A 24420-nucleotide genomic window follows, 5' to 3' on the forward strand; every position below is an offset into this window, starting at 1 on the left:
ACCCCATGGACCCCACCAGGCTCCTCTGTTCATGGAATTTTCTAGGCAGGGATACTGGACTGGGTTGCCATTTCCTTCTCTAGGGGATCTTCCTGAAGGAATGAAACTCGATTCTCTTAATGTTTCCTGCATTGACTGCTGCTGCTAAGTCACTTCAGTCGTGTCTGACTCTGTGCGACCCCATAGACGGCAGCCCACAAGGCTCCGCCGTCCCTGGGATTCTTCAGGCAAGAACACTGGAGTGGGTTGCCATTTCCTGCATTGGCAGGTGGGTCCTTTACCATTAGCGCCACCTGGGAAGCCCCTCCTAGGCAAATACAACATAATGAAAAAATAAGTTACAACATATTATTTGGGAAATCATAAGATTTTGTTTGGGATTGGAGACAGGACAAAAATTGTGACAATGTTACACTGGTTAGGTGTGGAACAATTATACAATTAATATTGTTGATCTAGTTATGGTGCTGTAACTACTTCATGAACTTTTTCTCAATCTTTTTTTACCCCCTATTCTAGTCTAGATCTAGTTTCAGTTCAGTTCAGTTCAGTCGCTCAGTCGTGTCCCACTCTCCGCGACCCCATGAATCACAGCACGCCAGGCCTCCCTGTCCATCACCAACTCCCGGAGTTCACCCAAACTCATGTCCATAGAGTCGGTGATGCCATTAGGAGTTATTTAAATCTGCTTTGACTATGTCTGTTATAATTTTAATAGCATGAGTTAGTAAAGAGAGCCTAGGACTGGTGGTCCTGGTCTCATTGAGGCCACAACTAGCTGCAAGGATGTTGCCAGGTCACCTGATGTTCTCAGACTTTCCTTCTGTAATTCGGAAATAAGATCTTTGAACTGGATGAATTCATGGGAGCTTCCAAAATGTTCACATTATCATTGAGCTTCTGAAGTACTGACTATATATTTTAATGCATACTAGGAAAAACATCTTTAAAACTTATAATTTGATAGAATATTCCACCCTCCTAAGAGATAGGTGGAAGGCTCATAATGATACAATATATAGGCAATTACCTCTTCCAAGAATGTGTTAAAATATGGAAGAGAATAGCAGAAAATTAACCCTTGTAGATGAAAACAGTGTGCTTACTGTATAATTTAAACTTTTAAAATAAAGCTACTAATTTGCATAATGATTTTTTGGAAAGATAATCCTTAAAATAATAATACTATTCATTGATATGAAATAAAGCAAAAATAACATTGTAAATTAATCTGGAAAAGATGCCATGTTACTATATAATTAGATGTATTAATAAACATGTGAACTATCACTTGTTAGGCTAAGTTTGGCATAGAAATATATTTCAAGTTAATGAACCTCTATTTTCTTCCTTAACAATTTTCTATTTATATTTTGAAAGTGTTAATTGATTGTCTTCAGTTTGTTAACCTCCATAATATGTATACGGTTGTGCAACAGATGTTTAAAAATAAGTATCTTTCTAATATTACATATCTAAATTGAAGTTTAAATTTGATCCTGAATTTGAAGGTTGAAGAACAGTACTTTGCTTGGATATCCAGGAAGAAAATGGAAATAACTGGTTGTTTTATTACTATTATTTACAAGCAGACTTCTCTGTCTTTCAGTTTGAAATTAAGAACAATAACAAACTTTGCTCTTTTCAGTTCTTAAACTTTAGGAGTATTCTGTACATTCTTGTTATGTAAAGCAAAGTATTAGTATTGGAAACTATTCTTTTTTATTTTCAGAACATTGGTTGTCCCAAAAGAAAATTTCCTATAAGTTGGACTTATAATTATCTTATTTCCTCCATAAGTCACCAAATTTATCTGCAAATTTTACAATATTCATGATGTTTTAAATGTTAAGTAAAAAAATCCAAATATAGCCATATTAATTTTTATGTAACTGCAGCCTCTGCTGATAATAATGCTGTTGAGGCTGAGATTGCTATCAGTAAATTCTTGAGATCATTGTTCTTATATACAGATAAAGCTTTTTGTCCAATTATGACAAATTTTTCTTCTCTACTCCAAATATATTACAAACAAAATTGCTGAATTCACAAGTGGGGATGATCTCCAATTTGAAGCTAGTTACTTACAGTAATCTCCTTGATGGCAAGAAGCCTATCCTATTATCTAAGTATTTCTCAGGACCAAAAGAGATTTTGTATATAATAGGTTTCCTATCGGCTTCCCCAGTGGCTCAGTGGTAGAGAATCTGCCTGCAATGCAGGAACTGCAGGAGACATGGGTTCAATTTCTAGGGTGTGACAATCCTCTCCATTATTCTTGCCTAGAAAATTCCATGGACAGAGGAGCCTGGTGGGCTACAGTCCATAGGGTAACAAAGAGTAAGTCAATGAATCCTAGACAAGTTTTATAGGCCCATGTAGCTTTGAAGTAGGAGAAATTGTACTTAGGAATTTATACAATTTCATGAAAACTAAGTCTATCTTGAGTCAGAATTTTATACTTAGGCCTCAATGATGTATGATCTTCACCAGTGGCTTTTGTTCATATTAATATAGGAGTCTATAAATATTGAAAACTGAGTTGATACTCAATTTCTGACAGCTAAATCTTCCTATTCTTTAGCTTCCTAGTTTTAACACAGGACTTAGAAAATTAACAGAAAAATGGAAATGTCTTTAATTTAGATTACTTTTTCCTTTGAGTGATCTTTTTTTCACCACCATAGTCCCTATATCACAGACGGTAAAAAATCTACCTGCAATGCTGGAGACCTGGGTTCTATCCCTAGGTCAGGAAGATTCTCTGGAGAGGGGAATGGCAACCCACTCCAGTATTCTTGCCTGGAGAATCCCATGGATAGAGGAACCTGGCGGACCGCAGTCTGTGGGGTTGCAAAGAGTCAGACATGACTGAATGACTACTACTACTACATAGACTTTGGACAACATCCTTTACTATATTAAATTTTAGATTTCAGAGAGGAGGGGAACTATCACATTTTAGCAGTCAAGTTTTATTACAGGTCTTGTATTCATGGTGATTTCCTGAATTCCCATTTTCCATTTTCAGAATGTGTTGGCAACTTTTAGATAAATTTGAAGCTTTCCGTCCAGCAAAATGTTTAATCCTTGAGGATGTCCAAAGTGTTAAGACTGATGGATCTGACAGAGCTAAAGTCTAATAAGAATTGCTGTTTATAACCATGGTGATTCATTGGATGATAGTTTATTTATCTTTTTACGTATCTTCTTTCTGATTCAACAGCTCCCCCCACGGTTCGTATTGTGCATTCAGGCTTGGCCTGTAACATTGAAGAGGAGCGCTACTCAGAAAGGGTCTACACTATACGGGAAGGGGAAACCCTGGAATTGACCTGTCTAGTCACGGGACATCCACGTCCACAGGTGAGTCCCGAACCGTGACATTGTGGAAAACTCTCTGACTTGTCTTGCAAATCAGAAAAAAAATGTATATATATATGTTTATTTTAGACGATTTAGCTAAAAATGTCTATGTGTTTGTGTGTGTGCGTATGTGAAATCCATATTATATGTGCAATGTAGGATAAGGGTAGTAACTGTTGAACATTCAAGCTTAAGTAGACATGTAGAACAGACAAAAAATAAATTTGTTTTGATATTGTGAGAAATTTAAGAGACACTAGTCTAAGGAAGCTGTTAAAAAAGACAACCACAAAAATATCTCTGTCAGATAACAAATCATATGGCAATGAGTTTATTTTAGAATGTGGAACATGATTTCACGATGACATAATTGCAGTGGAGGAGGCATTTGTTCTAAAAATGTGATGCACGAGGTCACAGGTACTTTCCTTACTCGTATTCATTATATTCAGAGAAAACCTTGAAAAACAGTTGTTTGCAGGTGCTATATGAATTCAGGTTCTCAGAGTCAGCAGCTACAGCTTTTACAAACTAAGTACCAGGAACAGAAATTGAGACTTTCAAGGGGCACTAAAGTGATAAATAATGAGCAAAGAAAAAAAATTATACGAGTGAAAAAAGAAGTTAGATAGGAGTTAATATTGTTAGGCTATGTATCTGTGATTTAAAAATTTAATTCAGATCCAAAATTTTCAGGATGTTTCATTCATTAATTGCCCATTCTTATTGTTGTATATTTAACCTGACTGGTTCAAAATATAGATTGTTATTCTGCATAAACACTGTTATGAAAAAGAAGTCTCATTTGGTAGACAAAGTTATATATTTTATTTGTATTACAGAAAAAAATTCCAGTTTACACAAGACTGTACAGGGAAAAGTAACAGTGTGAAGATTATAAAATCTCCCATCATTTTAATCTTATCTTTTGGTCTTGTCATCCTTAACTCTGTATTTCTTTTTTTTTTTTTTTTTAGCTGGATTTATTTATTTATTTATTTATTTTTAAAAAAGAATTTTATTAAAAAAGCACAAATGCAAAGAAATGAACAGAGGAAAATTTATGCGTTGAACCTCAAGGAAGTTTTGACTCTGCCATTTTGACCCTGAAGAGCAAATTAAAATAAGCATGTGAACTTTATAGAATGAAGCAATGGATTGATAAGACCATGAGTAAACTGAAATGGTGAAATGTGTTTTATAAAAATTATGCTGTTGAAAAAATGGGAAACAATAAAAGTAATCTAAAAATTATTTTTAAAATATTAATATCCATAGTGGCTAAAATTGCAAATTATGATACTTTCTAAGAACTGAAAATGTATTACAGGATAAATTTGTCTCAATAAAATTGAGTTATGGAAAATTTGAGGCTTCCCAGTTGTAAAGAATTTGCATGTTCCCAGTTGTAAAGAATCCACATGCCAGTGCAGGAGACTCAAGAGACGTAGGTTTGATCTCTGGATCAGGAAGGTCCTTTAGAGTAGGAAGTGCCAACCTGCTCCAGTATTTTTGCTGGAAAATTTCATAGACAGAAGAGCCATGGGATCGCAGAGTCAGACACAACTGAGCAACTGAGCATACATACACAGAAAATTTGACCCAATGAATTAGATTTGGTAGAAAAAAATGATTCCCAAACTAAATACACAAGCCCAGAAGCAATAATTGTTGAAACATGATGTAGGTAAATAAGCTGATATTTAAACAGCATTTTTATTTAAAAATTTGTATAGAAAATAATGTAGTCCAATTAAAATAGTTTTAGTTATATTAAAAAATGATAACATTAATTCACAATATTATCGCAAAGAAAGTTCAGTGTTGTTATTATTTTTTAAAAATGTATATGCATAGAAAAAAAACTCCAGAGTAAAAAAGCTGAAATCAAAACAGGAATGTCCAAGTAAACCTAAAAGAAGACACTAGAGAATACTCACTGATGATCCCCTTATTCTTACAATGACCATACCAAATTCAGCACATTCTGATCTAAAAATGCAACTTACATTTTAATTCATCCAGCTATTCTGCTCCCTCTATCTTCATGCTTACATTCCCTCAGTCTCAGACTTTTCTTATTTTCTCCATACATCTTCTCTTTTATGCTTCAGCAATCTGGATGGAATCTTTGAGCTGTGAGCAATCTAAAAGAAGTTCTGGAAAGCAGAAGTGGATTATTGCCTTATTCATTTTTCCTGATAAATTCCATTTTTGGAATCATTTCAGTGTATTCTAATCCTATGAAAAATTTATTATTTTGGTATCATTATTTCTTCATTCCTAGAAGCAATTCAGGTGTTTGCAGGTGAATCAGTTTCAGTTTATATTGCATACTTGGAAAATTAACTGGGCCTCTTCTTTGTCAACAAGCTGTATAAGGAAGGCTGACAAAACAGCTGGGTCTTCGCATCTTGTCTAAATACTAAAGGGCATGCTGTTGGCAGCTGGTTTTCTCAGGATGAATTTTCTTGGCTGATACCATGAAGCTGAAAAGGTTTTCTTGCTCCTTTGTTTAATCTGAATATGATAATATTTGGAAATGCAGTGAAAAAGAGAAGTTCCTCATTCACTTTTCAGATTTCTTAATCTGTTACCTATTTCTCTGGCAATGAGAGTCATAAGGATTTCCATTTCCACAAGTATTCTAAGGCAGCAATGTAAAATTTCTTTAAAATAAGTGAATAAATTCAGTATATAGCAGTGGTTATGAGCATGGGACTGCCTGGGTATAGTCCAGGATCCTTCTTGACTACTAGCGTGATCTTGGGAAAGTTCCTTAACCTCTCTGTTCTCTTCATCTTAGTTTTCTTGTCTGTATAATAGCAATAATGGTAACCGTCATATCTATATCATTGACTCCTTTCAAAAGTTAAATGCAGGTTATAAAAATATATACACATATGTTACATATATACATGTAAACAGATGGCACATAAACTATGTACTGGCTTTTTATTATTTTAAGTAATTTATACTTGGTCTCTACTGTTGAACATATTTGAAATAAGCAAATTTTAAAAATGATTCTTAGCATTTCTATAGTCTAAATTAGATGCATTTCAATAAATTTCACTAGTTTTGTGTTTTAATGCATTGCTGAGCCTTTGCATCTCTGTTAATTAACCTTTCTTAGCCTGCAAGGACCAAAACTAAGTCCTCCTCATTTAAGAAAGGTTTATTATAAAGATATTAATATATGGAAAAGTAAGAATGGAGACAAGGGTTTGTCTACCAACCTAGTGTTACTGGAGCTCTGTACATTCATAATTTCAGGATTCACCTACCTGCACTCTTAATTTTCGTTTTCTTTTTTCCCCCTCTTTTCTTTTTTCCTTCCTTCTTTCCTTCTCTCCTCCTTCCTCTTTCCTTCCTCTCTTCTCTCTTTTAATGTTACAAAACCAGTAAGAAATGAATTATGACTGCAGTTCTCCTATAAATGATTTAAACAGTAGGATATTTAACAGACTGGATCTGTTTACTGTATCAGGTGAGTGACTGTCCAACTGAAACAACTAATATTTTTTCAGTATATCTTTGGATAGGATATGGGAAAGGGTCTAGGAGAAATATCCAAAATTTTATTAAACACAAAGTTCATATCAATAACTACCTTCACGGTTTTTCACACACACACAGACACACACACACACACAGAACATCTCACCCCCTGGTGATATACATCTTTATTAAGTTCATGGTTACATGGGGAAAATGTACTCCCATAGCTTGTTTAGGAGATAGCTCTTATAGTCTTTCTGATCATTTATATCATGCCCTCAAATAGTTTTGTTACTATTTTAATATAGACTATAGAAAGACTCTTTTTGTTCAACACTTTAATATACTGTACAAGTACTGATACTTTTTATGCCCAGTACATCAGCATTAACCAAAGACTTTTTAACATTTAATAAAAATCCTCATGAATTTAAACGGTCCTTTTTCTTCCTGAGTAGATCTGAATTTATTTACAGCTATTTCAGAGTTCATCATTTGTTTAATTCCATGAACAGTTCCTGATGCTTAGAAGAAACATTTATCAGACGATTCCAGATACTTGAAAAAGCAAGATTAATCAATGTACTTAATGAGATAATACACGTAGATCATTTAGCAGAGTGCCTAGCAAAAAGTTAATACTGTCATCATCTTATTTGTGATTGTATTACCAATACAAAATTATATTTTTTCTATAAACTTAATAATTCTAAACTATTACTGTCATCACTACTCAGTTGCAGGTAACCCAAAAGAGTAGGTAGGGTATTCCTTACTCTCTCATTGAAGTTGGGCTTGGTCACAAGCATGGATTTAGCTCATGTATTTTGAGCTAGCTGTAATCTGGGCCAGATGTTGTGTCTACATTGGAAAAAACTGACATACTTCTGATACTAGCTAGTATGTAGCTAGTCATCTGATAAGTGAATGCTTTTCAATTCTCCTCAAGGAGAAGGATTTAAAATTTGCTTTTATGTGAGATGGACAGCGGTATACTTGCACAGTTCTGCCCTAGTTCAAGATGTATTGTCTCACTCTTGGTATAGTGCACAGGGAACTAGATTATCTTCATAATCTACACAACATTATACTAGTCCATTATATTGATTATAACACATCATTTTGCCTGCTCCGCAAGCATGATGATCTAGAAGATTTGGTACTGTTTATGGATAATGTGTGGATCTTTTATTAAAGTCCTAAGAATAGAGTCACAGCACAAACCTTTAGATTCTAGAACAAGACTAGACTTTTTCCAGCATAGTGCTAATTGCTATTTGAAAAGCTGCTCCTTGGTCAATAGGAAGTAGGATCCAGTTGATACCTGCCCCCTTGGTCAGGTGATTCTGTAACACCTTCTACATGGTTCCTTGAAGGGTCCCAGAGGAATGGAACCCCAGTCAGTCTCAGCAATGTCTAGCATAATAACACTTTGTTTTATTGGTTTTTCTCCTTCTCTTTGTAACTGTTCACAGTTCCCTACTTTGCTTCCCTGGAATTAATTCTGAAAATAAACTACTACCTGTAATCCCTTGTCTCAGATTTTCCTTTCTGAGGCAACTCCAGGATAAGACAGTACCTGTCACCTGGACTCAAACCTCATGAGGAGCAAGCACATTTATCCACCTAACCCTAGTTTGTGCTTCCTTGCTGCTGACCTAATGTTGCTTAATTCTGATTCAGGATTATTATACTTCTACTTTTCCTGAAGACTTGTAAAGGTAAACCACATGTCACTAGCCAAGGTAGGATGCTCAATTAAATTTTGCTTTTATTTCTTAACACTTTTATATAATTGGCATGGCTGTAGATTATATTGTCCTCACTTATTTTCCTCTTAAAAACAGTGTTTTGTACTTGAATTAAATCTAGGCATTGAAAGTTTGCATGTTCATTCACAAGGATTGTCATGTGATGGAGATTTCCTATATAAATACCAACTGAGGATTTGTTTGGTTTTAACAGTTTTGCCTCTCATGGTCAAAACTGGATCTTCAGGGTGATCATAAAATGGATCTCAAAGCAAAGTCAAAATAATTGGATATACAGATCACATGGCAGTTTGAAATTAGATGTGTCTTTTTGAAATCTGCATCTTTCAATGAAAAATATATATGAGTTATGAGAACATAATCATTATTTTATTACAGTTGTTGACATGAAAAAAGCTTTTTAAAATGAACAGGCCTTTTCCAGAAAGAAGGAAATCACTATTGCCTATCAATATATAGTTGAGGATCTATTGGTTGTATTGTACATAGTTAAAATGGATTATTTTAAGGTAAATAGCTGTGATTCTTTTAATGTAGAAGTGTTGTATAGCTACATAGACATTGATGATTTGGTTTTGTATTTTTATTAATAGAAAAATACTCCGATTGATATATTTTCAGTATGTATTATTTGATGTATGAGGAGATTTCTAAGTGATAGATACCCTAAAATATATAATTTTCCTTTGATTTTTAATATATTTTGTAGTAGTTATTGAGTTATCAGGGCTTCCTTAGTAGCTCAGCTGTTAAAGAATCTACCTGCAGTACAGAAGACCCTGGTTTGATTCCTGGGTTGGAAAGATGCCCTGGAGAAGGAAACAGCTACTCACTCCAGTATTCTGGCCTGGAGAATTCTACGGACTGTATAGTCAGTCCATGGGATCACAAGGAGTCAGACATAAGTGAGCGACTTTCACTTGAGCTGTCAACAAAATCTAAATGCACTAATTTCAACATAGTCTGAAGTGAATTTTTTCATGATGGAATGATAAGCAAATTAATTTCTCTATTTTTAAGTCTATATTACATATACTTATATATGTATGCACAGAAAGATAAATTCATAATACATTGTGAGTTTTGGGGGCACATTCAACAGGTAAGTGTTCATTTATAGTTGTATGATTCCCTGCTCTTTTAAAAAAGCATGAAAACAAATATATTAATAGAGGTGATCTACTTGTGATTCTATTGAATCAAGTTTACTCTCTTCATTTCTGGCTAGTACATTAAAGATGCCAATTAAGAAAGTTGAATTTAGTTTTGAAACTCCAATGTAATGTACCACTCCTTAGGTTTACTTTAAAACATTGAGGTTTGAGACTTAGCTTCAATAGTTTTAATTACAATTATATAAAATACTACCTATCTAGTTCTATGTTAAAGAATATACTGTCAGTTGTAATTAATAATCTATACAGGTGCTAGTTGTAAGCATGGCACATTTATTTCAAATTAGGCTCATCACAGCCTTATCCTGAAATTCTCAGAGATGCTTCAAACAAAATCAATAAGGAGTAAAACCTATATTACCTGAAAAAGTTAACTCACGCTACACAAAAAAGCACTTGTAAAATACAAGTATTTCTAGGACTGAAAAATGAGAAAACAGTTATTCGGAATTACTCAATTATCTTTTTTAGAATTGTTGATCTTGTATTTTGATTTTCTTTCAGTGCCAGACTTAACAAAAACCTAAAAATAACATTTGTTTTCCTGACAGTTTTATCTGTTTCAATCAACAAACATTGATTTTTTCCTTTTTCCCATGGAACATGAGGAATCATTATTCGATAAAACTTGGTCCCTTCTTGTTTACTTACTTGCCTTTGGCAATGATGTTGGATCAGCTTGAGAATAACAAAATCCTTAGTTAATTAGCATCTTCACTGTTGGGTGTCATCAGTTCAGTTCAGTTGTTCAGTCATGTCCGACTCCTTGAGACTCCATAGATTGCAGCACACCAGGCTTCCCTGTCCAACACCAACTCCCAAAGCTTGCTCAAACTCATGTCCATTGAGTCGGTGATGCCATCCAATGATCCCGTCCTCTGTCACCCCCTTCTCCTCCTGTCTTCAGTCTTTCACAGCATCAGGGTCTTTTCCAGTGAGTCAATTCTTCTCATCAGGTGCCAAAGAACTGGAGTTTCAGCTTCAACATCAGTGCTTCCAATTAGTATTCAGACTGATTTCCTTTAAGATTGGTTGATTTGATCTTCTTCAGTCCAAGGGACTCTCAAGAGTCTCCTCCAACACCACAGTTCAAAAGCGTCAATTCTTCAATGCTTTCTGTATGGTCTAGCTCTCACATCCATACATGACTACTGGTAAAACTATAGCTTTGACTAGACAGACCTTTGTCGACAAAGTAATGTCTATGCTTTATAGTATGCTGTCTAGGTTGGTCATAGATTTTCTTCCAAGAAGCAAGCATCTTTTAATTTCATGGCTGTAGTCACCATCTGCTGTGATTTTGGAGCCCAAGAAAATAAAGTCTCACTGTTTTCATTGTTTCCCCATCTATTTGCCATGAATTGATTGGACCATGACCTTCGTTTTTTTGAAAGTTGAGTTTTAAGGTAGCTTTTTCACTCTCCTCTTTCACCCTCATCAAGAGACTCTTCAGTTCCTCTTCACTTTCTGCCATAAGGGTGGTGTCATCTGCGTATCTGTGGTTATTGATATTTCTCCTGGCAATCTGGATTCCAGCTTGTGCTTCTCTGATAGCTCAGTTGGTAAAGAATCTACATGCAATGCAGTAGACCCTGGTTTGATTCCGGTTTGGGAAGATCCACTGGAGAAGGGATAGGCTACCCACTCCAGTTTTCATGGGCATCTTAATAATCTGTATCTCTTAAGATTAACTTTTAGGCATCCAGGTATAGTGTAGTACTGAATCTAACGGATCTTTTACATTGCTTTTATTGCTGTTGCTATTCAGTCAGTAAGTCGTGTCTGGCTCTGTGATCCTATGGACTGCAGCATGCTAGGCTATAATCAGAACAATTTACCATCTTGAATAATTCTTCACAATGTCATCAAGAAGATGGACTACAGCCAGTCGTTTAATAACACAAAATTATTACATGTTTTATTATATAAAATGCATGTAAACACCTTTCATAGATATTTAAATTCTATATCAGCTGAAGTATAATGTTAGCTTAAAGTGAAATGTGAAAGTGTTATTCACTGAGTTGTGCCTGACTCCTTGTGACCCCATGAATCGTAGTCCGCCAGGGTCCTCTGTCCGTGGATTTCTCCAGGCTAGACTACTGGAATGGGTTGCCATTTCCTTCTCCTGGGGATCTTCCTGAACCAGTGATCAAACCCTGGGTCTCCTGAATTGCAGGGAGATTCTTTACCACCACCAGGGAAGCCCAATAATAGCCTGATGAGTTCCCTAATTCCAGAATTGTATATGTGTCTGAAATCATGGCTGTGCATTGTGTTAGTTTCCTAGGACTGCCACAATACAGTCCCACAAACTGGGTGGCTTAAAACAACAGAAGTTACTCTCTCACAGTTTGGAAGGCTGCAGTTGTGATATCAATGTGTCAGCAGTGCCCAAATGCTCTCTCTGAGATTCTAGGTAGAACCCTTCCTCACTCTTCCCAGTGTCTGGTGGTAACCATCAATATTGGTGTCCACTGGCTCTCAGCCACATCATTGCAATCTGTGCCTCTGTTGTCACCTGTATGTGTGTGTGCGTGTGTGTGTGTGTGTCTGTCTGTTGAAGGCCATTTTCTTCTTTCTATGAGGATACCAGTCATACTGGTACACTCTAGTAAGATCTCATCTTACCTAATTACATCTGCAATAGCCCTGTTTACAAATCAGATCACATTCTGAAGAACTGGCATTTAGTATTTCAGCATATCCTAGGGGCACACAATTCAACTCATTTGTCATTTTAAATTACATGGTTTATGCATATACTAGGGCTGTTTTTAAAGAGCAAATTATATATGCAGTGACTATTGTGCATCATTAATCTTCAAGGGATTTACAGTGTTTTGCCTAATGAGTTACTATTTGTTGTCCCATTTGCCTACATCCCTTCCCCTTGGCCAACTGAGTCAGTGGCTTATTTGTCACCTCTTCCATAAAGCCTTGCTTGGTCAAAGATGCTTGCTCAAGTACCATTTCTATTAGATTCTGCAGAAAAATTCCATAGTTTCACATTTCACCTTCTCTACTTTTTCAGCCCTGTGAATATGGGTAATACTAAGTTGTCCAAAAAATTATTTTGAGTTTTTCCATAACATCTTACAGAAAAACCCAAAGAACTTGTTGGCCAACTCAATATATTTAACTTCTATTTCACATGTTTTCCTCATGTAAAAATGACAATTGTAGTAGTAAACATCTGTTCATTAGGGATCAAATAAAACCATACAAGGGAAGACAAAAATCTTGAATAACAATGATGATAATGATAGGAATAATAGTATAATCATGTTGCTTTTCTGTTTCCTTTCACTCTCACTGAACTGTGAACTCCTAGAAAACAAAGGGCTGTGTCTTGCATTCCCGTTTTCTATCTCAGAATGAACATATGTCATAATTTGCCTGGGACAGTCCTGGTTTACACCTAGTGTTCTGGTACACTTGTTGATGTCATTGTCTTTCAGTCCCCAAAAGTATCCTACTTTGGAGGATAAAATATATGGAACCATAAACATAAAAGTTTTCACAGAGGTTCTCGATTATTTATTAAAGGAGTAAATGTGGCAGGCATTATCATGTGGGGCTAATTGTTGAATATTTTAATTAATTTTTTCCTTTTAAAAAGTACTAAATTGTGTCTGTAAATGCCTGTGTCATTTACCTCTTAAAATTAAGCATTTAAGGAAATCTTAGATTCACTTGTGTAGGCACTGTTGGAAGCCACATGCCTCAGTGCCTTCAAGGTTGCATTAAATGCTCCCTTGGTGTTCTCCAAGAGTTTTTAATGTGTCTTCTTATTTTACTACCCAGCAAGAATTTAAAGAGACTTGGGAGGTGGGGCTTAATAATACAAAGCTATTAGAGCTCTATAGTTGAAGAAGAGTCTAGTTTTAAACCCTCATGCCACTTTTGACAACAATACAGATTTTTTATTATAGATATACCAGGGCAACATTGAGGATTCACGTGACTGTAACATATTCTTAAGTATACAAAAACCTGGTAATTTGTGGCTTGGACTTTGTTAAAGTCATCATATTATGTCTAAATAACATGGAAAAGATGAGTGTGTAATTTTCATCAGAAAAGGGAAAAATTAAAATCGATATAAAGTAGAACAGAATTTGAAAAGTGTGTGCTAAGACATGTTTGACCTCATATTGTTAACTGGCCCCACTTAATTTTGCTGAAAGGCTTTGAGAGAGCCTAGTGTCAAAGTTGTACATATGGTGAAAAACAGAAAATTCAAAGGGAGTTAGTTCTTTCATAAGTACAGGGAATTTAGATGCATGATATTGGATGAATGATCCTTAGGCACTTTTTCTCACATGTTTGAATTACCTCGAGAGAAAAATGCACTGCCTTGGCCAATATTTTAGTTAACAAAACTGGTAAATATTCCAATACTGTCATGACATTCTGTAGCATTACGTTTTTCAGTCTGAATATTGCCAGTAGTTTGATTTCTTGATAGATTAAATTGAAAACTACATTTACTTTCTTATTAGACACATGCATAATCTAACTCTACAACTGCCCTCACAACTACTTGTCTACTTGAGATTTTTATTTGTTCAGTTCAGTTCAGTTCAGTCGCTCAGTTGTGTCTGACTCTTTGCGACCCCATGGACTGCAGCATGCCAGGCTTCGCTGTCCATCACCAACTTCTGGAGTTTACTCAAACTCATATCCATTGGGTCGGTGATGCCATCCAGCCATCTCATACTTTGGTGTCCCCTTCTCTTCCTGCCTTCAATCTTTCACACCACCAGGGTCTTTTCCAATGAGTCAGTTCTTCTCATCAGGTGGCCACTCTATTGGAGTTTCATCTTCAGCATCAGTCCTTCCAATGAATATTCAGCACTGATTTCCTTTTGGATTAACTGGTTTGATCTCCTTACAGTGCTTTTTAGTAATCAAAATAAGTCACTCACTTGGCTACTGACTATTTAATGTGGCTGCCTAGTATAATTTACCCAAAAAAATGCAAACAAAATTTTTTATTGATTTATATAATTTTATTATGAGTCTCTGTGAAAGTGCTGCACTCAATATGCCAGCAGATTTGGAAAACTCAGCAGTGGCCACAGGACTGGAAGAGGTCAGTCTTCATTCCAATCCCAAAGAAAGGCAATGCCAAAGAATGCTCAAACTACCGGACAATTGCCCTCATCTCACACGCTAGCAAAGTCATGCTCAAAATTCTCCAAGCCAGGCTTCAGCAATATGTAAACCGTGAACTCCCAGATGTTCAAGCAGGTTTTAGAAAAGGCAGAGGCACCAGAGATCAAATTGCCAACATCCGCTGGATCATGGAGAAAGCAAGAGAGTTTCAGAAAAACATCTATTTCTGCTTCATTGACTATGCCAAAGCCTTTGACTGTGTCGATCACAATAAACTGTGGAACATTCTGAAAGAGATGGGAATACCAGACCACCTGACCTGCCTCTTGAGAAACCTGTATGCAGGTCAGGAAGCAACAGTTAGAACTGGACATGGAACAACAGACTGGTTCCAAATAGGAAAAGGTGTACGTCAAGGTTGTATATTGTCACCTTGCTTATTTAACTTATATGCAGAGTACATCATGAGGAACGCTGGGCTGGAAGAAGCACAAGCTGGAGTCAAGATTGCTGGGAGAAATATCAATAACCTCAGATATGCAGATGACACTACCCTTATGGCAGAAAGTGAAGAGGAACTCAAAAGCCTCTTGATGAAAGTGAAAGAGGAGAGTGAAAAGGTTGGTTTGAAACTCAACATTCAGAAAACAAAGATCATGGCATCTGGTCCCATCACTTCATGGGAAATAGATGGAAAAACAGTGGAAACAGTGTCAGACTTTGTTTTTTTGGGCTCCAAAATCACTGCAGATGCTGATTGCAGCCATGAAATTAAAAGACGCTTGCTCCTTGGAAGGAAAGTTATGACCAACCTTGATAGTATATTAAAAAGCAGAGACATTACTTTGCCAACCAAGGTCCGTCTAGTCAAGGCAATGGTTTTTCCCGTGGTCATGTATGGTTGTGAGAGTTGGACTGTGAAGAAGGCTGATCGCCGAAGAATCGATGCTTTTGAACTGTGGTGTTGGAGAAGACTCTTGAGAGTCCCTTATACTGCAAGGAGATCCAACCAGTCCATTCTGAAGGAGATCAATCCTGGATGTTCATTGGAGGGACTGATGCTAAAGCTGAAACTGCAATACTTTGGCCACCTCATGCGACGAGTTGACTCACTGGAAAAGACTCTGATGCTGGGAAAGGTTGGGGGCGGGAGGAGAAGGGGACGACGGAGAATGAGATGGCTGGATGGCATCACCGACTCTGTGGACATGAGTTTGGGTGTACTCCGGGGGTTGGTGATGGACAGGGAGGCCTGGCGTGCTGTGATTCATGGGGTTGCGGAGAGTCGGACACGACTGAGCGACTGAACTGAACTGAACTGAACTGATTATGAGTCTCTCTCTGTGTGTGTATCCATGGGTACACACTTGATACTTCTTGAACAGATAGTGGCAGTTACTAGTAAGCTCTTATGTTACATAGTCATTAGTTGGGTTTGGACAAGAAAAACAGAAATCATTCGGATTATTTGAAACTCTTAAGTTTACAAAAACAGCAAAGGTTTATTGTATAGCACAGATCATTATACCCAATATCTTGTAATAACTTATAATGGAAAATAATTGATAAAAGATCGCAGTGAATCAAAATGCTGTTCACCTGAATCTAACACAATATTTAATTTGTTTTTTATTAAAAAAAAAACTCTGAATTTAAAGCTGAGAAAATTTAACAAAGGAAATGAATTACTGGGAATGGAAGGAAAAAAAATCAATACATGGCTCTTCTTTTTTTTTTTTATGTCATCATTTGCATGCCAGTGCCAATCTATTGTTTGAAGCCAGTGAGAATCTGGGAAAATATCTATAATCTACAAGTGTTTAGTGTCTGCTCAGTGTTACAGGGCAAAGTTCAGTTCAGTTCAGTTCAGTTGCTCAGTCATGTCCGACTCTTTGTGACCTCATGAACCGCAGAACGCCAGAGCTCCCTGTCCATCACCAACTGCCGGAGTCAGCCCAAACCCATGTCCATTGAGTGGGTGATGCCATCCAACCATCTCATTCTCTGTCGTCCCCTTCTCCTCCTGCCCTCAAACTTTCCCAGCATCAGGGTCTTTTCAGCTCTTTGCATCAAGTGGCCAAACTATTGGAGTGTCAGCTTCAAAATCAGTCCTACCAATGAATACCCAGGACTGATCTCCTTTAGAATTGACTGGTTGGATCTCCTAGCAGTCCCAGGGACTCTTAAGAGTCTTCCACAACACCACAGTTCAAAAGCATCAATTCTTTGGTGCTCAGCTTTCTTTATAGTCCAACTCTCACATCCATAACCACTGGAAAAACAATAGCCTTGACTAGACATACCTTTGTTGACAAAGTAATGACTCTGCTTATTAATAAGCTGTCTAAGTTGACCATAACACTCCTTCCAAGGAGTAAGCGTCTTTTAATTTCATGGCTGCATTCACCATCTGCAGTGATTTTGGAGCCCAGAAAAATAAAGTCAGGATATTCTCTTGTATTATGATCTTAATAAAAACATACATAGTAAGGAGATTCCTTTAAAAACTAAGCATAGAACTACCATGCTGCTGCTGCTACTAAGTCGCTTCAGTCGTGTCTGACTCTGTGCGACCCCATAGACAGCAGCCCACCAGGCTCCCCCGTCCCTGGGATTCTCCAGGCAAGAACACTGGAGTGGGTTGCCATTTCCTTCTCCAATGTATGAAAGTGAAAAGTGAAAGTGAAGTCACTCAGTTCTGTTCAAATCTTTGGGAACCCATGGACTGCAGCCTACCAGGCTCCTCCGCCTATGGGATTTTCCAAGCAAGAGTACTGGAGTTGGTTGCAATTGCCTTCTCCGAGAACTACCATATGACCTTGAAATCCCATTCCTGGGCATATACCTGGAGGAAATCACAATTCAGAAGGTACTACACCTTGATATTCGTTGAAACACTATTTACAATAGCCAGGACATGGAAGCAACCTAAATGTCCATCAACAGAGAAATGGATAAAAGAGATGTGGTACATATATACAATAAGATATTACTCAGCCATAAAAAAAAGAAGAAAATAATGTCATTTGCAGCAACATGGATAGACCTAGAAGTTGCCATACTGAGTGAAGTCAATTAGACACAAAAAGACAAGTATATGATATTTCTTATATGTGGAATTGTATAAAAAGTGTGCAAATGAACTTACAAAACATAAATAGAGTTATAGATGTAGAAAAAAACTTAAGTTTACTAGGGGAAAAGGGACAGGGAAGGGATAAATTGGGAGAATGGGACTCCAATATATGCACACTACAATATATAAAATAGATAACTAATAAGACCCGATGTATAACACAAGGAATACTACTTAATATTCTGTACAAACAATTCTAGTGGAAGTGATGAAATTCCAGTTGAACTATTTCAAATACTGAAAGATGATGCTGTGAAAGTGCTGCACTCATTATGCCAGCAAATTTGGAAATCTAAGAAGTAGCCACAGGACTGGAAAAAGTCAGTTTTCATTCCAATCCCAAAGAAAGACAATGCCAAAGAATGCTCAAACTACCACACAATTGCACTAAACTCACAAGCTAGTAAAGTGATGCTTAAAATTCGCCAAGTCAGGCTTCAGCAATACGTGAACCATGAACTTCCATATGTTCAAGCTGGTTTTAGAAAAGGCAGAGGCACCAGAGATCAAATTGCCAACATGTGCTGGATCATGGAGAAAGCAAGAGAGTTCCAGAAAAACATCTATTTCTGCTTCATCGACTATGCCAAAGTCTTTGACTGTGTGGATCACAATAAACTGTGGAAAATTCTGAAAGAGATGGAAATCCCAGACCACCTGACCTGCCTTTTGAGAAACCTGTATGCAGGTCAGGAAGCAACAGTTAGCACTGGACATGGAACAACAGACTGGTTCCAAATAGGAAAAAGAGTACGTCAAGGTTGTATCTTGTCACCCTGCTTATTTAACTTATATGCAGAGTACATCATGAGGAACGCTGGGCTGGAAGAAGCACAAGCTGGAATCAAGATTGCCGGGAGAAATATCAATAACCTCAGATATGCAGATGATACCACCCGTATGGCAGAAAGTGAAGAAGAACTCAAAAGCCTCTTGATGAAAGTGAAAGAGGAGAGTGAAAAGGTTGGCTTGAAGCTCAACATTCAGAAAACAAAGATCATGACATCCGGTCCCATAACTTCATGGGAAATAGATGGGGAAACAGTGTCAGACTTAATTTTTTTTGGCTCCAAAATCACTGCAGCTGCTGATTGCAGCCATGAAATTAAAAGACGCTTACTCCTTGGAAGGAAAGTTATGACCAACCTAGATAGCATATTAAAAAGCAGAGACATTACTTTGCCAACAAAGGTCCGTCTAGTCAAGGATATGGTTTTTCCCGTGGTCATGTATGGATATGAGAGTTGGACCGTGAAGAAAGCTGATCGCCAAAGAATTGATGCTTTTGAACTGTGGTGCTGGAGAAGACTCTTGAGAGTCCCTTGGACTGAAAGGAGATCCAACCAGTCCATTCTAAAAGAGATTAGTCCTGGGTGTTCATTGGAAGGACTGATGCTAAAGCTGAAACTCAATACTTTGGCCACCTCATGCGAAGTGTTGACTCACTAGAAAAGACTCTGATGCTGGGAGGGATTGTGGGCCTGAGGAGACAGGGATGACAGAGAATGAGATGGCTGGATGGCATCACTGACTCGATGGACATGAGTTTGAGTGAACTCCAGGAGTTGGTGATGGACAGGAAGGCCTGGCTTGCTGTGATTCATGGGTTCGCAAAGAGTCGGATACGAATGAGTGACTGAACTGAACTGAACTGATAGTAAAATTTTTAAAAATATCAACAGGATTTTTAAAAATTATGCAGGCTTACTCCAAAGTTTGTATTGGAAAAAATAAGAAATCAAATGTTTGTAAACATTTATTAAATAGTAAATTAATAGGAGGACTTATGCTGTCATATTTTAAAACCTATAATGATAATTAAAATATTAATAGTATGGTATTATTGCATAAATAGCCAGACTGAAAACAGTTTATGAATCCCTGGAAAAGAAAACTGTGAAAAACAAACTATATAATATAAAAAACAAAAATATGAAAAAAACAACAAAAAATAAAAATATGAAAAACAAACAATGTAAAATAAAGATGGTAGTTCAAATTGTTAGGGAAAACATATATTGTTTAAAAAGTCATTTCAGCTTAAAATGTTGTCTTTCTAAAAGAAAGTACATTTAAATCTTTCCGTCATATTTCACACTGTTAAAGAAGACATGGTACATGTATTCATGGAACTCTATCATTAGTGAAATGATGATGATCATCATACTTTACAATAGAATAATTTCAATGGTTGAGACCTGTCCATCATCTATGTATCTGTATTTATCTCTATACAAATATTTTGATTTTTTAGAAATAAATAATGACAGAAAAAATAATGAAAATATTACCATTAAGGAATGGAAGGAATAGGGATGAAGGGACAGAGGTTAAGCTAGATATCTTTGAATGTATTTTATTCTATATTTGTGATGTTGAAACTATGTATTTTCATATAGTTTCAAAATTTATTAATTATTTTTAATTCATAAATTGAACATAATTGAAGCAAATTAACCAAAGTCAATATATAGGTGATAAAGTCACAAAATGAAGGAGGAATGATCTCAGGTGATTTTAAACTATAGTCTTTTGGTCGTATGTTAGTGGGATTATATCCCAAATGGGGGCAGGGAGGAAGAACTGCAAACAAAGACTAAATTACTTTCAATAGGCTCTTTTATTGTTTTTTTTTACTATTATGATTGTTGTTATTTTTGTTATTGTTGTTGTTTTCAAGTCAAATAATAGACCCTAAAGAAGTCCGTGCTGTAATCACTGGAACCTGTGAATGATAAGGCAAAAGGAACTTGGCAGATGGGATTTAGTTAAGGATTTTGAGATGGGAGATTACCCTGGGGCTCCATGTGAAAGAAAGAAGATGATATGCTGTTGACTTTGAAGATGGAGCAACTGAACTGAACTGAACTTGAAGATGGAGTGAAGTAAAACTCTCTCAGTCGTTTCCAACGTTTTGCGACCCTGTGGACTATTCAGTCCATTAATTCTCCAGGCCAGAATACTGGAGTGGGTAGCCTTTCCTTTCTCCAGGGTATCTTCCCAACCCAGCGATTGAACCCAGGTCTCCTGCATTACAGGCGAATTCTTTACAGCTGAGCCACAAGGGAAGCTCTTGAAGGTGAAAGAAAGTAGCAATGATTCAAAGGAAGTAGGCAGTTGCAGGAAATTGGAAAACCCCCCCCAAAAAAAAAAAGCCAATTTTTCTCCTTGAAAGTCCAAAAGTTACAGACTTGAAATCCATTTTTAAACTTTTTTTTTTTCCACCAGAGCTGTTAAGATAATACCTGTCTCTGGTTTTTACCGTCTAAGCTTTTGTAATTTTAATGTAGCAGCAATAGGAAACTAATATTAAAACAATTGGCTAAAGATTATAATAATAGAAAAGATGTAAGTATGCATGCAATTTATTTGAAAGCTATAATTTTAATTTTAGCTGAAAATATCCATATGAACTCATAATTTAATTTTCTTTTTCAAAAATATATGCATTCCCTAGCTAAATCTAATGAAAATTTCTAGAGATAATGTCACAAAGAGCGCCTCATAGCACCTGGATTTTGATCTCTAAGTAACATTTCCTGGTAAATGGAATTAGGTTTTGTTGGAAGAATGATTGATTCCTATCCTGGGGGAGGCAATTACTTAAGGTGAGCCTAGATTTTTATTCTGGCCGTAAAACAAAGAAAGGATCAAAGATGACTTAGCGTCATTTCCAAAGGACACAAAAGTCAACTGGAAAGGGCTTCCACTGGTCGAAGAATAAACAATTTGAATCTCAAAATGACTGTATTAATGTCAAATGCATCAAAATCTGCGTATATAATAATACCAGCAAGCCAAAACAAAACAACAAAAAATTAATGGTTACTTTTAGAATTTGCTAACATATATTCATTTTTCTGAAAATACCTTCTATATAAACGGTATTTCAAAGTAAGCAAAGTTTTGTTGAAGAAAATATCTTCTTTGGAAATGAATTTAAGCTAATACACGCTGAAATAAATATAGAATTTAAAGATCACTGTTTTTCAACCTCCTCCCAAAATAATGGATCTAGGCAGGGATCATCAATACCTGCTAAAATTATTAGATGGAATATGTTGAGGAAATTTAAAGTGGATGCATCAGGATAAGCACACCTGGACCCCCTGATCAGTATTAACCTAACTGACAATGGGACAACCAATATTCTATGCTTCTTAATAAGAAGCACTAGGGAGTACACAGTTCTACCCATGAATTATTCTTGCTCTGTTCCCAAATAAATTTAAAATGAACCTAAATATAATGAAGCCTATAGAACTAACTAGCAGTTTCTAGAAAATATGGAGTTAGGAAACAATGTTGAATAGTACCAGAAAGCAGTCACCTCAACATGGGTTGTAGGAAAATGTATGGGACAGGTCACCTAGTACATACTATGGGTGGGGGCATAGTTACAGATTAAGATATATAAATTTCATATCATTCTTATGTAAGAGTTTTCCAGATTCTCACTGGAAAAAAATATTCAAAAGGACTCTCAAGACAATTGGGAACTATTGAACACAGCCTGGTTTGTATTATATTAAGGAATTCCTGTTCATATTGTAAGATGTAGTGGTTATGTATTTTGATGTAGTATTGATATTGATAGAGATAATATTAAGTACTTACAGAATATATGATAACAGTGTCTGTAATTTGCTTAAGCCATTTCAAAATAAAATAAATGATTAAAAAGACAAGAGGAAGAAAAAGGGAACTCTAAATGATAAATTGTTTGTTAAAGCTGTGTGAAGGTTATATATGGGCTTATTAAAAATTCCACTTAGTTTTGTGTAGGCTTAAAATTTCCATAATATTATGATACATATCAAAATAACATTGGATTGAATCTAGCACATAGATGACAAATAACTGAGTCTGCAGAGTGACATAACTCAGAGCTGGACAGGGAGAGTTTTAGTCTGGAAAGCATTTTAAAGCAGATAAGCTAAATATCTAAATATCTAGAAAAATTAATCAACTGTGATATAACTAATAAATAACACTGTGTCAGTGTAAGATCTATAGCATGGTGATTTGACCCGTTTATGTATTGCAATATGATTGCATTTATAGCATTAGCTAGTGCCTTTATTGTGTCACCTGATTCTTATTGCTTTTGTGTGGTGACAGTGTTCAAGAATTAGTTTCTTTGCAACTTTAATGCATATAATACAGTACTGTTGACTGTAATCATTAAGCTTTGCAGTAGATCATCAGAACTTAATCATCTTCTAGTTCGTCTGTACACTTTAACATCTCTCCACTTCTGTCACCACCAATTTCTGGTAACCATCATTTTCTCTGTTTCTGTGAGTTCAGGATTTTTAGATTTAACATATTAGTGATATCACAGAGTTTTTATCTTTCTCTGTGTAGCTTATCTCACTTAGTGTACTGCTCTCAAGGTCCATCCATAATATAGCAAATTGCAGGGTTTCCTTCTTTCTCATGGATGAATATTATTCCATTGTACATATATGCCATATCTGTTCATCCATTGACAAGACACGTAGGTGTTAACTATATCTTGGCTATTGTGAATAAAACTGTAATAAATATGGAAGTAAACTTATCTTTAGGTCCTATTTTTAAAATGTTATTTTTAATGTCAGTAAAAACATTCATAAAAATTTAAACCTTAAACATAATAACTTCCCCTTATATCCATCATATAATTGATTACATAATATTTAATAAAGTATACAAAAGAATTAATTTGCTTTTTATTTTGGTGACTAGATAGATAAATGTCTGAAAATATTCTTTTAAAAAGGTATTGGATTTAGAAGTAAGTAATATCTATTATAGTTCTTTTTATTACCTGATAAAGCTGTATCTAGGGTACAACATAAGCCATATTATTTGAGTTAAAAAAAGAAGAAAAAGTATGTGCTTGTATGTGTTCTGGAGGGATCTAAGAGTTAAACAAAAAATGACAAAGACTAAAGGAAAATATGATTCATTGTTTTTTTTTTTAATCTTAGAGTAAGGAAATCTTTTTAAGGATGAAACCCTGATGCCATAAACAAAAAACTGGTATGTTCTAGTGCACTCAATAATAGTAATACAAAATAAGTTTCGGAAAAATTCAAAATTAAAAACGTGCCAATGCGGGAAAGAATATTAAAATATTTACTATTCATATCTAAGACAAAGGTAATGCTTTCAGCAAAATCAAAGCAGGGCATATGTAAGAGAAAGTATTGCAGCTCAAGAGAAATATATTCAAAGAATGTGAATAGGCAGAAAAAGAAGCACAGATGTCTCTTAAAGAGACCAAAATTAGCTTCTTTAGCGCCTAAGCCATGTCCTACTCTTTGAGACCCCATGAACTACAGCCTGCAGGGCTCCTCTGTCC

At 35.9% G+C, this 24420-nt stretch overlaps 1 protein-coding gene across 1 annotated transcript in view; it reads left to right on the forward strand.

Moving 5' to 3' along the window:
- MDGA2 (MAM domain containing glycosylphosphatidylinositol anchor 2) overlaps positions 1-24420 on the forward strand; it is a 962529-nt gene that overhangs the window by 402869 nt on the left and 535240 nt on the right. The window contains exon 2 of the mRNA XM_055436380.2: positions 3227-3366. Coding sequence (XP_055292355.1) covers positions 3227-3366 — 140 coding nt within the window. The remainder of the gene's footprint in view (positions 1-3226; positions 3367-24420) is intronic.

Source organism: Moschus berezovskii, chromosome 9, assembly GCF_049115385.1.
Source record: "Moschus berezovskii isolate FMDL1 chromosome 9, NW_MosBer_1.0, whole genome shotgun sequence".
NCBI classification, from domain to species: Eukaryota; Metazoa; Chordata; class Mammalia; order Artiodactyla; family Moschidae; genus Moschus; species Moschus berezovskii.